Raw genomic sequence first — 16,759 nt, 5'->3', positions numbered from 1 at the left:
GTCCTGATGATGGACAAGAGCAGGGCTTTCTTTCAGGGGGAACTCAGTTTTGGCACCTCTCAGGTGGGTGCCATTGACGTTCTAAGAGAACAAGGGAGGTGTTTATGGTGAGTTCTGGCACCTGTTTTTCTAGGACAGGATCAGTTCTTAACTATCAGCAGAACTTATGTAACTTCACCTGTTGAAAACAGCAAGAATGCTAAAATAGAAAATGTAATTTGCTGTTTCAATTACATAGTTAGGAATTAAACAAAAACTTAAATTAACCCCTTAAACAGCTTATATAGAATTAGAAGCAGCTGCTTCAAGGGCATAGTTACACATTAGGTATAAATTTTGTGTAATACTAAAACCAGGCAGCTGAACTGTCAATAGGATAAAAACAGATTACAGAGATCTATGAAAAAAACAGCTGAAGAACTAGAGTATTTGTTTTAGGGTACATAATCACCTTTGTCATCACTGCAGAATTAACAATGAAATTAGATACTCACCATTGCCATCATTGCTGAATATGCAGTGTACAAAGGGTCATTTTCCAATTTGCTGTAAGAAAGTGGAAGTCTTATTAAAACAGCTTCTGAAGAGGACTTAAAAGTCAGCAGTTATAACATCTGTGAGCTGCAGTTCCAATAATCATCAAGGCAGAGAGACTTTCATTTTCTTGCAATCCCATGATACGATCTTACAACCCTATAAGGTTAGGAACTTTGTCAAATTCTTTGTTAAAACATATATTTACCATGTGCATTCACAACTGAATAATACATCTGTGTACCTCACAAGAGTGGAATTTATTTATCCGCTATTGTACTCTAAAAGTGCTTGCAAGCAGCCAGAGATTTCAACCACGAATTTTCTATGGTGCTGATGATTATCTGCGATCGTATCAGGTATGAAATTGACTTCCCACAAGAGGATTTTGAGAAGGTTGCAATCTCACTGTTAAACAGGCATACTTCTTAAAAGTTTTAACATCGACTTACTTTCTACTCTTTAATCTTATTTAAGATTAAAACCATTTAAAAGTGGCACAGTAACACCCATACCTAACAATAATAGCTTCCCACATATCTTCCCACACACTACTCAAAAAAGGACCACCATTTCCCCTCTAGTTGACAGAAATCTCCACTGTCATCTCCAGCACTATAGCAATGGGCTAACTATGTGGGACATCCAAGCAAATGGAGCAGTTCCCTGATGGATCGTGTTCTTATTTTTGTTTTTAAACAAATCAAACTGTTTCTGGAAGTGGGGGACGACTTAGGGTGCAGAAAAGATGGTGGGTCTATAATACAACTTTGAATAAAGTGCAGTTACCTTCGTTCGGTTAGAGCATTCCGGCTGAAATGAAGAATGATCTGATGAAGAGGATCAGGATGCTTTTCAGTTTCTTCCTCCTCCTCCTCACTTTTTTGCGGGGGAGTCTGTGCAATAATTATATTGGGTACATGAGTAATAAAAGAAATGCAACAAAATCCAATAAACCTTTTGCAAACCAACCATCTTGAGTCACAAGATCTTCTCTAACATAACACCAGTACATTTATAAATGTTTTTGAACAAAGTATATAAAGAAATGTAACTAGTTATAGGAAAACACTGGTTTTGATGAGATGCCCATTATGATTCAGGGGTCTGATTTGTTGTGTCTGGCCTGCCTAGATACCCATAGAACCCAACAGGTGCTACTGATGGCACATCGGTTCTATGGTTCACGATTCCATGATTTCTGAAGTCTATACAGCATGGATTGGGCCTTCTTTGTCAACCCTACAGAGTCATCTGAGATGGATGGTGGTGGGAGCACTTTATTCTGTGCAGAATGCAGCTGTCTCTGAGCCCTTAGATGCTGTCGCTTTTCATGAGAATTACACTTTCTTCAGAGCGTATGAAGCATAACACATACCTAGGTCAGACAAATGAAGTGCGTAGCCCATTTCTCTCTCTGCTTGCCATGATGCATTGTTTTATGTACAACCATCCACACAACCTCTTACAAGAAACACAATAATATAATCTCTCTCACGCAAATCATATAGCTTCTTCAATACCTCTGACAACTCAACTGTAAAAGCATCAAAGCCAATCTTTAAAAGACAATCCTCTGTACAATATTTTCCACCACGCTAAATAATCTATGGGTGGGTTCTTAGCACTATCAAGTCATCGCTCTTCCACAGTAAACTTCAAACAGAATTGCAACTGACTTTCCAGGCAATTGCAGCTATTGCACTTTCCCTATATGTTCATCCTGCTATGTTCTGACAACTCCCATGGCATATCCATTGTGGATGTGGAAGAGAAGATTTAAAAAGCTGTTTGTCTGAACTGAGAGTTGGGTGGGTAATTCTAAGAAATACTTTGAAAATTAAAAACATTTATTTATTTAGCATTAGGTACTTACCTAATTTGAGCGTGATTGTTCATTGCTATTAATGCAATTTCCAAAAAATGTTTGTTTCGGACTGGAATTATAGACTGGAAATATAAATTCTACAAAAATTGCTAAAACTGCAGAGGCTAGAAATATGTTTTTCTTTTTAAAATCAATGCTGTAGTGTTATAGCACTGCACCATATTTTTGCTGCCATTTTAGTATTATTATTTTTTAAGTCATAAAAGGATTTTAGTACTAATTTAAGAAGTGATTTAAAAATTGAGGGGATTATAAAATGTTGCCCACTACACTGGCGGAGGAAGAGGGGGGCGGGGGGAGTGCACTGCCCTGGCAGCGCGATCCCGGTGGTGCTCCATTGCAGCTGCCCCCCGGGACGTGCGCCAGCCCCGCCCCCACCTGCTCTCCGCCCCCGGTGCTGCAGCATGAAGCACCGCCACTGGCCCACTACAAAGAGATAGATGAGATATGATAGTTTCACCTGCCTGATAACTTTACTATCCATGTCAAAACCACATCTCTTTAAAAGATGGAAAAGCAGCATCTACACTCAGAAGTATTGCACTGCTTTTCTATTCCTCTAAAAAGCACCCAGGCTTTCTGCAGTGAGAAAAGAAAAAGGCAGAAGGAGCACTAGGAAAATTACAAGCAGATGCTGATGTTATGAGGAGCCCTGTAAAATGTGAAAGAATGCAAAATGGTGGTCCCTCACGCAATGCTTAGTGTGGATGCAGCTTATATCAGGGACAGCTGAAATGCACTTGTATTTTAAGAGAAAAGGAATATTTTAGGTCAGTAAACTTTTCCCACAGTGATAGGTTAATACCACTTCATATCAAGTGTTGAAATGGTTACAAACTAATACAGGTAATTAACTAATAAAACTATTACTTGGTTTCTCCACTGCATTCATGTGATGGAAACCTCTATTAATGATAGCTAGGGGAACAAATCATTTTACATGTACACAGAAATAAAACAATAATTAAATCACTTCTTAGGTTGTCAGTTAAAAAGAAGACATCTAAAACTGTCTGAAGCTTAGAAATACATGCACATACTTATCTTAATTAGAATTAAGTTCTAATAAAAGGTGAAGTAGAAGCATAAATAATTCCAATTTTAATATATGGAAGGAAACTTTTGTTGCTTAATACTGTCATACAAGTTTATAGTTCGTTAGAATACCACTCTATTAGAGTATCAGGAGAAAGCCAAATTAACTTGTATAACAGCTTAGAAATGTTAAAATAAAAAGGAGGGTTATGCAATAACCAAAATCCAAACCACAAAGAAGCATTAATTGTGTTAAGCCTTCAAAGAAAATGCTAATTAAAACATAGGAATTGCCAAGCTGAACAAAGCAGAACAATGATAAGTTTCAGTTCAAACTATATTTTTTAAAAAATAAAAAAGCAATTTCGGATATTGGCATAAGCCATAGCTGTGTCCATGGATGCACAGAATATATCAGTGTTATACTGCACAGCTTGGCTATTTATTTCTGATACCTTATATATTTAAGAACATTAACTCTGGCATAGGAAAAGAGTGATACACATTTTAATATAGATAGATACAGATATAAATATATCGTTAGATAATATGGATCAATGTGGGCATTTGAAACTGGGACCAGCCATATCTGTACTTACAGCCAAATCCTGAACTAGTTTCTCCTCAAAGGAATATTCCTCTGTTTCTATCCAATATTTCTGATAACCATGGAGGAACAGGTTAATAGAGCGGTGCCTGGGAGGGGGGGTGAAAGTGAGATCAAGAGGGATAAACGGAATACAGTATAAAAGCTTATGCGGTTAATGATTAGTAAGCATATGGATTTTGTACAATTGTGTTCCTCTGATTGGTCAGTAAATATTTTTTTAAAAAACCCAGATCATTGTTTTTGCCTGTTACTATGGTATTTATTTTTGTGTTTTTATATTGTAAACTGCCCTGTGATCGATCCTTGGATGGTGATATAAAAATAATGATAAAATAAATAAGCAATTTCCCCAATGTTTGACGGAAATTAAGTTACACAGAATGTAACTTACAATAGATAGAGTATGGGAAAAAAGCTTTCATATCTTTACATTCCATTGCATATTCTACTGCACATACAACATAATCTAAATAACCTCAGAGCACTTGGGGTGTGTGGTGTGGTTTGTTCTACAATTTGTTGGGTTTAAAGTCTCTTTTTTGCTGAGGGGAGTCACTGGCCACCCGCCATTAGGTTGTCAGTGCTCTCCCGTGTGTTGCGGCAAAATGGGGGCGGGCTCTCTGCTTAAACATACGTTTTCCAGAACCAGCCCAATCCCCACACAGTTTGGATAACCCCGATGTTCCCCAGATTCCTGGCCAGGGACTGGGAGGGATAAACGCCCAATGCCAAGGTCTCCCTACACCTGAAAGTTTAATAAAGTTGTGGCCAATTTTAATCCCATAACACGTTGTCATGAGTCATTATTCCTCCCAGGGGTCGGGGGGGGGGCTCCTCCTGGCCACGCAATAAAGGCAAAGTGAAGTGGAATAAATCACAGCTATGGGTTGAGGGAGAAAAGACACAGACTAAGCTATCTATGCTATTTAAGGTCTAAAGTAGGTAAAAGGAGTGAAAAAGAAAAAACGAAAAAACTGAGATCAGTGGAAGCTAATGGCAACTGGCTGCCAAAGGCAGGGACAGAACTGCATTATGGGAGCCCTACATCCCATACGGTTGCTGCTTGCCTTCAACCAAGGGGTTAGAGAGACCTCAACCCGTCCTACTGACCTGGAACTGGGAATAGGGGAATGTGTTGCAGCTTGTTCTTCCTGGACTTTGGTGAGGCATCACTGGTGATCCATGGGTCAATAAGGATCAAAGGGTGCCACCAAAGAGATGCAGCATTGTGCAGCCTGGTCCCTCTTCCACCTGCAGTGAGGGTGGAAAAACTAGGGCCTTTGAAGCGCCAGCCTCAATCCTCATAGAGAGCCTCTCAGCCCTTCTAGGAAGTGTCAGAGGCAGAGTGGGGAAATAACTCAAAATAAAGGAAGAGAGAAAGAAAAGCATGTAAGAAGAAGACCGCTTGTGAACTGGGCTCATATGTGCTCCAGATTTGCATGGCCGGTTGCCTCATCAGGCAGAGCCTCATGAAGCAGAGCCAGTTTGGGAAACTGGTGCTCCTCCAAAAGGAAGTGAAGATTGATTAGCTCAGCATGTGTGCTTCAGTAGGGGATGTCATCACAAAGGTACTACTGACTATCTTCTAGGAACCTCTGGAGAACAATACATTTTAAAGAAACACTCACAGCAAATACAACTTAAGCACTGTCATTTTTAGGAAACACATAACACATTGAATATGCATCTTTCATTTATTATTGCATACAATAAATTGTTATTTGATTCATTTCTTGTGCTTCACTGCCAGAATTTCTACTATTTTTTCAACTTGGACTGACCAATCAGAATCCCTTATTAAATTGTACAAACTCATTGTATGACATCATATCATGGCTGGGAAAGGAGTAAGTGTGTGCGTAAACAAGAGGCTCTCCATTACATTACCGTTAATGTGAGTATGAGCCTGTCATATTGAGTTTTTTCATGTACTTTTTCCAGCCATACACGTTGGAAGGTGCTCAGGTAGAAATTGCTAATTTTGTGTCTGAAGAAAAGCATATAGGTTTCAACTAACAGTAAAAACACAATTATAGTAAAGCAGTTAAGAGCAAAGGTTATCTAAATATGTAAAATATATTAATAATTTTACATCTCATTTTATGTTAATAGTTTTGCATCTCATCTCATTCTGTCCAAGTTCTATATGGCCATGATTATATTAAAAATAATGACGACAATCCTAAGTATTAGGATTCTTCTTAAATATGAAGGTTCAATTCTTCAAATGTCACACTCAAATATAGATATTCATATTCATAACATAGCAAGTCCATACAGTTTGCAGTCCACCATGCCAAAATTATATGCATAAGCGGGGATATCCCATTGCCACGAAGGGTAGTCACAAATAATTCCATATATTATTGGGACTCTTGTTCCCCATCTCTGCTGTTACTCAAATTGTGTCCCTCATTTTTAAAATATTGTGTAGATGTCAACAGAAATTAGAGAGTGAGACTGAAATCACACACTTAGTTATGCCTACTTAATCCATAAAAGCAATGTCTTAGATTCAAAGAAATGTTAAGGAAATTAATGTTAAGGATTTATCTGCCATTCTGCAGCCACCTACAGCCTCCATTCTGGAGGATCAGATATGCCTCCTGAGCAAGATGAGATGAGGTGTGTGCAGCTGTTGAGGAGAGAATACGTTTTCATTCTTTTTTTAAAAAAAGATTTACTATCACAAGGAACTAAACAGCAGTACACATCCTAAATTATGAAAACAATCGAGGCCAGTCAAACAATCATAGGTCCAAACACAAAAAAGAGAGATGCAGGTATATCTGGGTGGACTGCAAAATTTTGACCAGAGGTTTGCATTAACATCAATAAAGCTTCAGCAATCCTGAAATATACTGTTAAAACATTTTCAGACATTTTCGCCCCACCAATAAATAATCAAATATTGAGTTCTCCATTTCCCAAGGCAACCTGGAAGCTAAAATAAGAAAAATGCAAGAAATGTATAATTAACATATTACTGATTGTGGTTCAAAGAGAATGGACTGCGTAACACTTGCATAACCATCAGGTCTATTTGAAATAATTTCTAAGTGGTTTCCTAAAAGGATCTTGGGCACAATCCATCCTCCCCGCTAGGTGCAGCACAAAGAGCTGAATATGTGGGCGAGGGTATTCTTAAGCCCCAACTCTTTTACTGACAGGCACAGAGCTGTATGTCCTGCCATTATGTGCAATGAGAGGTTTCGGCTTCCCTCTAGGAAAGAAGTAGAAGCAGAGCCCCTGCTGCATATACACTAGCAGCCAAAATTGTGGAAACCCTTTTGGAATAGTGTATTACCGAGGTTTGATGGCTCATAACACCTGATTGGCTCTCTAAACACACATGTTCATTGGCTACATTCAAATGAAGGAAAGCTACTGCATATCAGCCGAAGCAAGTTGTGCTTCCTTTTTCTGGTTATTTGGCTATAACCTTTGATGGAATACAGATATTGAACAAACTTTGCTGCATCACATTCCTCATTAAATTATCTTTCCATTGATATATAATTTTATGGTATTACAAAAAAAGTGGTGTTATGAGCCATCAAACCTCAGAAATACACTTTCCTCAAAAGGTTTCCACAATTTTGGCCACCAGTGTAGGGCATATTTGCCTGTCCATGAACTAACTTCAGCATGAAGGGAGCCTGAGAAACTGACAAAAATAGTGGTAATGGGAAACAAAGTTTCCATACCTGAGGATTGGAAAGTGGCAAATACAACACCATTCGGAGGTCTAAATAGGAAAATATTGTATGCTGTGTGGAGTCCTCAATCTACGCGTGCATCTGCATTTTTTGATTTTGATGGTTCAGGCAGTGGCTCTGTTTCTTATATCCAGTTATATAGTCGTATAGATATTTCTTTTCCGAATGGTTTTTGTATGGTTTTGTCATGGCCTTTGGCTAGTACAGTGGTACCTCAGGTTACATACACTTCAGGTTACATACGCTTCAGGTTACAGACTCCGCTAACCAAGAAATAGTGCTTCAGGTTAAGAACTTTGCTTCAGGATGAGAACAGAAATTGTGCTCCGGCGGCGCAGCAGCAGCAGGAGGCCCCCATCAGCTAAAGTGGTGCTTCAGGTTAAGAACAGTTTCAGGTTAAGTACGGACCTCCGGAACAATTTAAGTACTTAACTCGAGGTACCACTGTACAATAAAGCTAATTTATTTACTTAAGAATATGCAACACCACTTTTAAAAAAAGGGATTCCAGGGAGATGTTGAAAATTACAGGCCAGGAAGTTTAAACTCTGTTCTGGGAAAACTGGTGGAAAACATTGTTAAAGATAAGATAACAAAGCATATAGGAGGAACAAGTCTTGCTGAAGAGAAATCAGCATGGCTTCTGCAAGGGCAACTTCTGTTTCACTAACCTATTAGAGTTTCAACAAGCATCTAGACAGAGGTGATCAAATTGACATAGTGCATTTGGGCCTTCAAAAAGCCTTTGACAAAGTACCTCACCAAATTACCTCACTGCCTGAGTAAAATAAGACGAGAGATCCTCTTGTAAATCAGGGACAGGTTAAATAACAGGGAGAAGGACAGATAAAAATAAGTGGACAGTTCTCCCAATGGAGGGATGTAGAAAGTGGAGTCCTGGGACTGGTCTTGTGACCTGTGCTTTTTAATGCATAAACAGTGTTCGGGATCTAAAAGGATCTGTCCAAACTCTCTACCCTTGCTTATATTTTGGAATCATGATTTCTGGACCCAGCGCTGAGCCTGTACCATTATTAGACTAAATTAAGATACCTTCCTTGCTCTCAAATAAGAGCCGCTGTAATTGGATTTTGGGGCAGGAACATGACAGAGGGTTAGACAAATTCGTGGAGGACATAGTGACCAATGACTACTAACCCTGATGCTTACGTTCTACCTCCACTGTAGAAGGCAGTAGAATGCCAGCTGCTGGAAACTGCAGGAGGGGAGAATGCGGCTGCATTCAGGTCTGCTTGCAGGCCTCCCATAGGCATCTGGTTGGCCACAGTGAGAACAGGAAGCTGGACTAGATGGGCCTGATATAACAGGCTGTTCTTATGTGAATACTGCATGAACAGGCTGGCCTCCAGCCTACATCTGCAGCCCTAGGAAACTTTTTTGTGGGAGTCATGCATGAGATTTTCATTGCAAGGAATGGCACAGCTGTTTACCCAGCACCACACATTTCCAAGTAAGGGCTGGCAGGAAAGGAGAAATATGCAGGAGGAGATGCAGCATGCAAAACAACAACAACGCACGTGTAATTGCAGAAGTTGAAACTTGTCAATTAACATATTTCATAAAACAAGCCTCCCAAATTTTAGGGTTAAGACCTTAACCTATCACACTTAAAACAATGGATAAATAATTAAATGGTGTTTAAAACATTAAAGGCATGATCCACTCTCTCATGTCTAGGAAGGAGTGGGCTAGCTTGCCCTACATATAGAATAGGGTTGCCATATTCCAAAAAGCAAAAACCAGGACACCCTGGAAGTTTTTACAAAAACGCCAGCAAGCCTCAAATTTTTTATTGATCCAGGACAAAGCGCCCCCCCCCCCAGATGTCAATTCCATCTTTGAAATCCAGGTAATGACTGGGAAAATCCGGACGTATGGCAGTCCTAAGATAGGAGGTGCATACAGACATCCCATACATAGCAGCAGATAACTGGGCCCACATGCCTGGCCAAGGGATAGTGGCAAAAGGGAAGGATAGGTAGTTCCAACAGTACAATCCTATGCACGCCTGCTCAGAAGTAAGTTCCATATAGTTCAGTGGGCTAACTCCCAAATAAGTGGGTAAAATATTGCAGCCTGGAAATTCAAAAATATATGAATGGCTACTCAAAAGCAGGCACCACTGATTTCAACATGACCCACTTCCAGGTACATTTGCTTAGGATTGCAGTTCACTGTTTTAAAACAGCTGGGGACTGCAAAGGATTAAAAAATGATATAGAAGTTCACCAAATACAAGACCTTCTGATATTCAGAAAAGCAATGAAAAGGTAATGAAATGTAATAGAAATGTATTTTTGCAGTGCTAGTTGAGGTTAGAATTAATTTTGGATCCTAGTGTGCTATTAGAATACTGTCAAGACTGCTTTACAAAATGCTTCTGCGAGTCTTGTGTTCTATCTACTTCCATTTGAAACAGAATGAAGGATTAGAGCATCTTTTCTACAAAGACATATGATGCTCTTCAAATATGGCTCAACAGGAAACTGGTTGAACTTTCAATACCGTGTCACAGAAAGCATGTCAGGTAAGAACACCCACTGTTCTGAAGCGCAATAGCAAGAGTCTCATGTAAAAAGAAAAATTAAAAGTTATGTACCTTGGCAGATTATACAACGGTGCCATCCTGAAACAAGCCACAACAGCTCTTTTACGTTGTTTTGACAAGAGTTTGTGCCAAACTGCTTTCTTTGATCTTAATGGTTGCTCAACCTATGGAAAAACACTATTGTAAATAACAGCTCCAGTTCAGCTGATGTCATCTGTACGTCTACGATGGTAGAAAATACACACACACACACATGCATGCACAAAACACACAAGATTAAACCTAACCTCACACTGGAGAGAAAATCACATCAAGCCAATGTTTGGCGAAACAGAAGAATCTTTGGGGTTCATCTGAAAGCCATAATAGATGGAGACAATTTACCTCTCTAGGGACTGAATTCTGATCTACCTTTCCCAGGAAAAACTGCAGTGGACACACCACCCAGAGATGTGCAAAAATACTCCTGAACAGGAGGCTATAGGCAGAGCTGGATCCAGGAGTATCCATATATTGAAAACCTGGGGTTGCATCCTCTGCACTCACTGCACCTGTGGCATCACTTGTAGGACTTCCCATCCCTGTGCATTACACAAATTTGTCCAACCTTCCAGAGCAGATTTGGAGGGCACACAAGGGAGGAAATAAAGTTCCATTGCGTGAGCAGAAGTTATTCCATAAACACAATGAGTTCGTGGATACAATGCCTTGTCTTTCAAGAGAAATGCAGCCAGTCCAGAACAGGCTGAGCTTTCCCAAAGTTATAAATGTTGACATTAGAACTGTCTAGTTGTCACCCCTATATCTACCTTCTGAGGCCCTTCTTTGTGAGGTCTGGAGGGTGGGAACACGAGAACAGGCCTTCTCTGCAGTGGCTCCATGTCTATGGAAGGCTCTCCCCAAGGAAGTTTGCCTGGCGCCTTCATTATACACCTTTAGGCAGCAGGCAAAAAACATTCGTTTTTAACTAGGCCCTTGGTTGATCTGATTGACATCCTATGCCCTTTTAAAACGTGGCTCTTTTTTGGGGGGTGGGTTTATTGGGTTGTTGTTTTTATTTTGATTATATCTATTTTGGATTTTATGTTGATCTTTTCTGTGAACCTCCCTGAGACCCCTGGGTATAGGGTGGTATATAAATTCAATAAATAATAATAATACCCTGTATGCTAAGTCAGTAGTATTACCCTTCATATTGCAGACAGGGGGCTAAGGCTGAGAGTAGCTTACTTAAGACTAGCTACTGAATACATGTCAGAAGCTAGATCTGAACCAGGGACTCCCCAATTTGAAAAATAGTCTCTGTTACAATATATGTGTTTAGATAAGAACTCCATGTTCTGCTGTGAAAATATATAGCTGATAGGTGAGATCCCTTTCACCTGCTCCAGATGATACACAGCTGCTGAGATCCTTTGCACACGCTGCACTATTTTCTCAGGATCAACAGGTTCATCAGCTTTCAAGACATCCTTGTACAAATTCAACTGCCATTTCACAGCTGGGTCATCTGACTGCAAATAACACATATGATCTTGTATCAAAAATGTTTAAAAATACTTAGCAGACTTATTTAAATAAACATTTGAGGGGGGAATAAGAAATAAAATGCCCCACTCTTACACAGCAATCCTATACTTCAATTATGTCAGGCCTGGGAGCATGGGGATATGATTGTCATATCTTATACTCACTCAGCCTAAAAGATTAGGAAAAGCATGCCACTGGGAAAATTCCAAAATCAGCTCTAACTCCACCCTACCCCACTAAAAGATAAGCAGAAAATTGTGATCCAAAGGTTAGAGCAAATAATAGTGTTTTTGCCAGGAGCATAAAGGAGAAGTAAAGCTGTGTATGCATCACCTGCATATTACTGACAATGTACTACAAAACTCTAGATGACCTGACCAGCAATTTCATGTAAATATTAAACACAATGGTGGATAAAATCGAATCCGGTACTTAAGGCTCCACAGTGCTGAACCAAACTCCCCAAGCACCACCCTCTGAAAACAGTCATCCCGGTAGGACTGCAACCGTCATAAAGCATTGCCACCCACTCCCAACTCAGACAGCTTCTCCAGAAGAATACCATCGTCAATGGTATCAGAAAACACTGACAGATCAAGGAAGATCACTAGGGACACACTCCCTAGAGGTGATCATACAGGGCAACAAAGGCAGTTTCTATACCAAAAGCACAGAGGTGTGCCTGCTAAATCCTATAGCCCTCATAGCCTGCATAACTTAAGCAAAAGATTGCCTTGTTAAACATCTAAATATTTTAAAACTTTGCCTAATGCTAAAAAACGTTTCATCTGACAGACCTTTTTGAACATTACCTTCTCCTGCAAATGCAAATTATTGCGTAAATGCTCCTTCACCTCTTCTTCTGTGTCTTTCTGCATACAAATATAAGCATATATTAATCTGTGCCATAATAAAAGTTGGACTAACTTATTAAATTATCTTTCTAGAAAGCAAATATCCTGGTGATGAGACAGCCCGCAACCATCTACAACTGGGCTGCAAAGTTTTGCCAACAGAATAATTATATTGTAACCCAGAAGAGACAGGAGGATCCAATTTCCCTAGGGAAGGAGTGAAGATTGGGAGAGGCTGTGAGAAGCAGGGAGAGTTCTGAAACAGCTGGTGAGAAAGTCTTGTATGTTGATATTTGTGGATTTAGTAAGTGAATGTTTCTGACTGTTCTTCTTCCCAATTATTATCTATATGTTTTTTAAACACCAAATCTGGTCCATTTGTTTTCTTGGAATCCAATCTGGAAGAATAGCTGGAAAGCTGAAAACAGGATCCTAGACAGCTGCCTCCCATCAAGAAGCAACAGCAGGCAACACGTACATAGGATTCCGTGTGGAAAATGTGATAAGAACTGTAGGTGTGCAAAGCCAAATTCATTTTTTATGCTCATATCTGACCACTTCCCTTATTCAATAAGGGTAACTGTTAGTTTCATAGAATCATAAAACTGCAGAGTTGGAAGGATCCACGAGGGTCATCTAGTCCAACCCCATGCAATGCAGCAATCTTTTACCCAATTTGGGGCTCAAACCTATGACCCTTAGATTAAGAGTCTCATGCTCTAGCAACTGAGCTATGGCAAACGTAAATGAAATATGTGTAGCTAATGTGAGATATTTCCTCAGTTCCCACAACTGGCCCCATTTTTCTTACATACATCTGATGATACGGGCTCTGGTCCAGGACAGCTTGGGTACTGTAACTTTGCTAGGATGCCTTTAAGATGCCATACAGGGCCGTCTTTACCCAGAGGTGCAAGGGGTGCGGTGCACCCGGGCACCAAATTCTAGGGGGTGCCCACCGCTGAAGCCACCTAAGCTCTTAACTGCGAGCCATGGATGATTGGGGTCAATGGGTCATTTCCGTTCTCTTTTGCAAAACAGCTGCAGAACCAATGTATCCGGCGCTGCCCCCTAGTGGTGTCTTTCATTTTTGCATGATTGCAAAAATGGAAAGACAGAGTTATCGCTGCCATTTTTTTTTCATGTTAGTGGTTTTCGCTGCTCCCCTCCTTAAAAGCTCAACAACTTTGACATGCCCCCCCCCCCAATTTGGGGGCGCTGGACGGATCTTTGCACCCTGGCGATGCATATGCTAAAGGCGGCCCTGATGCCATACTATTCTATTTGTTATGACATATTCTATGCATACAGTAAATATAAGCATGCCATTGTGTCTTTAAGATCTACGAATAGCTTTCCAGTTCAGGCAATAAGTATTTAATCAGTCAAGTGCTTTGGTCTAGCATTCATTTTTCTAGATGCATTTGGACCAATGAATAAACCGGTTTGCCATATGGAAGGCTTGTTCATTGTTTCTCGCACTGTTGAGATGCAGGCGTTGCAGCGAGGGCATATCCTGATACTGCATAGCAACGTGTGCATTTTGAGAATCCTTGTATTAGAACAGGCATAGGCAAACTCGGCCCTCCAGATGTTTTGGGACTACAACTCCCACCATCTCTAGCTAACAGGACCAGTGGTCAGAGATGATGGGCATTGTAGTCCCAAAACATCTGGAGGGATGAGTTTGCCTATGCCTGTATTAGAATCACAATCCCCATGTGGTTGCTGGATTTTCAAAATTGAACACTCTTAACTGAGCAAAACTTCAACTTACACAGCTGTATCTGAACTTAGCAAGAGATATCAGTTCTTGATCTCCAGGCGTACACATATTCAGTCCAATGGGAAGCATTTTTTTAAGTGCAGCTACAATTAGAGAAGTCTGTATTGAATATAAATCCCCTCTACGTTTTGATTTCTTTCGTTCTTGATCATGACCTCCAGACTAAAAGGGAAGATACATACAAAATATATTGTGTAGTTATGTGATTCATTCATATTAAATAGTTATTTCCCCTAATTATCCAACCAAAGCTAGACTTTTATATTGACATATTATATGTAATATATATATATTTAATGGCTAAACTTGGGAAAATATAAGTGAACCAAAGAACTGCTGTGGAAAATACATATTATTTTAGTAGCACTTCATAATTTACTTCACCACAGAAAATCTAAGAATACACACGTTGTAATTTTCTACAATCTACACATCTCCAAAAACACATACATACACATACGAATAACATCTGAAACGGATAAAAGTTTTGACAATAAGCTTTGTACTTTTAGAAGACAGTAAGTGTTTCTAACATTCTGAGCATTCTATGCATGTATGAAATGTATCTGTAATGCTGCTTTTAAAAAAGTCTCATGTTGCCTATATATGAATTCAATAAAGTCATAAGCCTATGAGTTTGTACACTAGAAAGCTACTTTTCATTAACTCCATTGTTGATAAAAAAAATCAGGTAAATGTATCAGACTACACTGTCAGCAGCTTCAGTCACCCAGAGCATAAGGAAAATGAGCCCTAGGAAAGAGACAGTAAACAGGTTGCACATCAACATAATATCTGTCCTATTCTATCCAAATAATGTAAAATAAAACTTTTTATTTAAGGCAGCAGATCAAAGCTCTGAGCAACAACAAGGTCATCATTAACAGAATCATACTATGAACAAACTTACACTAAAAAGCCACACAAAAAATGTCCCCTTCCTGAATTCCATGCTTGAAATAGACTCTCACTGGCCACAGTGAGAATTTGCCACACACATGAATTCAGAGCTGGGCTCATAGCATTTCACTGCTACAAACAGCAGGCACTTGCTATAAACCCTCCACATCTTATTGCCGCTGCAAATGAAAATTTAAGGCCCTGAGCAAACTGTACAAGCTTGTTATGCTGGTACAGTAAGAGCTGTTAGTACTGATTGTTTGCAAACAATTACCACACGGTTTTTATTCTAGGAGAAAGAAAAGTCTAACAGTGCACACACTTTGGGTAAATTGTTGCAAAGCTCTCGTTTTTATGAAAACTACCAAAGCATCTAGCCATTCCTATATGTTTGGCAGTTCAGTTATGAACAAAAACATGATGTGGTGGTTTTTCTTTAGGGACCGACAAATGCAGGAAGTATTTTGCCTCAAAGCTTTGCTTGTCAAAATGCCTTAGAAAAAGTTTTCTACAGTAGCAATGAAATAATGGCTCTATATTTAATGACATTAATTTGTACTCTACTTTGATAGCAGACAAACAAATGCCACAATGTATCACGGGGACCCAGTGGCGTCACTCGTCTGTTAATCAGGGGAGGTAACTGGTGTAACACAGGAGGTAAGTCAGTCCTAGTTTTTCATTCTTCTGTTCCTTGGAGGACAGGTTTCTCCAGAAAAGATTCCCCGTTATCTACTTCAGTATGAGTGGGTAAGAATGTTTAACATAAATGCAGTAAAGGGGGGGGGATACATTTTAAAAGTGAAGAAATGCTCCATTCTGTCTCTGCCACCAAATTTCAGACTTTTAAAATTGCTATTCAGTAAATCTCAATTTACAAAGATAGAACTGGAGATTCACAGAACATCATGCTCTATTCATGACAGTAAGGAAGTGGGTTGTGCTTTAAAATTATCTGTTCATATTTATTCTATACTAGCCGAAACCCATCAAGGGTACCTGTCCTTTCTTTCTACTCATCACCCTTATTATTAAAGCAGGGAAGGTCTTTACTTACTTTCCCCTCTATAATGAGGGCTACAATTTGATCTGGTGTAAATGTAATACTGAGCTATAGACTACTGATAGGTTTGGAATGTTTGCAACCCACCTAACTAAACAAAGTTAATCAGGCAGCTTACATTGAGCTGCTTCACATGTAAAGCTAAGTCCAACTATGGCTTAGTGCAAAAGTGTTAACATGGGGGGTTCCCAGAAGAGACTGCAGCTGCAGCACTCCTCTCCCAGACTTGCTGCTGCTACAGTGCCATAAGCTAAGCCATGGTTTGGCTTAG

General features: G+C 39.6%; 1 protein-coding gene across 1 annotated transcript in view; it reads right to left on the bottom strand.

Moving 5' to 3' along the window:
- RYR3 (ryanodine receptor 3) overlaps positions 1-16,759 on the bottom strand; it is a 273,106-nt gene that overhangs the window by 36,950 nt on the left and 219,397 nt on the right. The window contains exons 70-76 of the mRNA XM_053382025.1: positions 14,517-14,687; positions 12,698-12,757; positions 11,738-11,869; positions 10,407-10,519; positions 4,057-4,153; positions 1,324-1,430; positions 495-546 (exon numbers count right to left, since the gene is read on the bottom strand). Of these exons, the coding sequence (XP_053238000.1) occupies positions 495-546; positions 1,324-1,430; positions 4,057-4,153; positions 10,407-10,519; positions 11,738-11,869; positions 12,698-12,757; positions 14,517-14,687 (732 nt within the window). The remainder of the gene's footprint in view (positions 1-494; positions 547-1,323; positions 1,431-4,056; positions 4,154-10,406; positions 10,520-11,737; positions 11,870-12,697; positions 12,758-14,516; positions 14,688-16,759) is intronic.

This window comes from Podarcis raffonei, chromosome 1 (assembly GCF_027172205.1).
Source record: "Podarcis raffonei isolate rPodRaf1 chromosome 1, rPodRaf1.pri, whole genome shotgun sequence".
Taxonomy (NCBI): domain Eukaryota; kingdom Metazoa; phylum Chordata; class Lepidosauria; order Squamata; family Lacertidae; genus Podarcis; species Podarcis raffonei.
The sequence above is the reverse complement of the archived record's forward strand: the minus strand, read 5'-3'. Positions and strand labels throughout refer to the sequence as shown.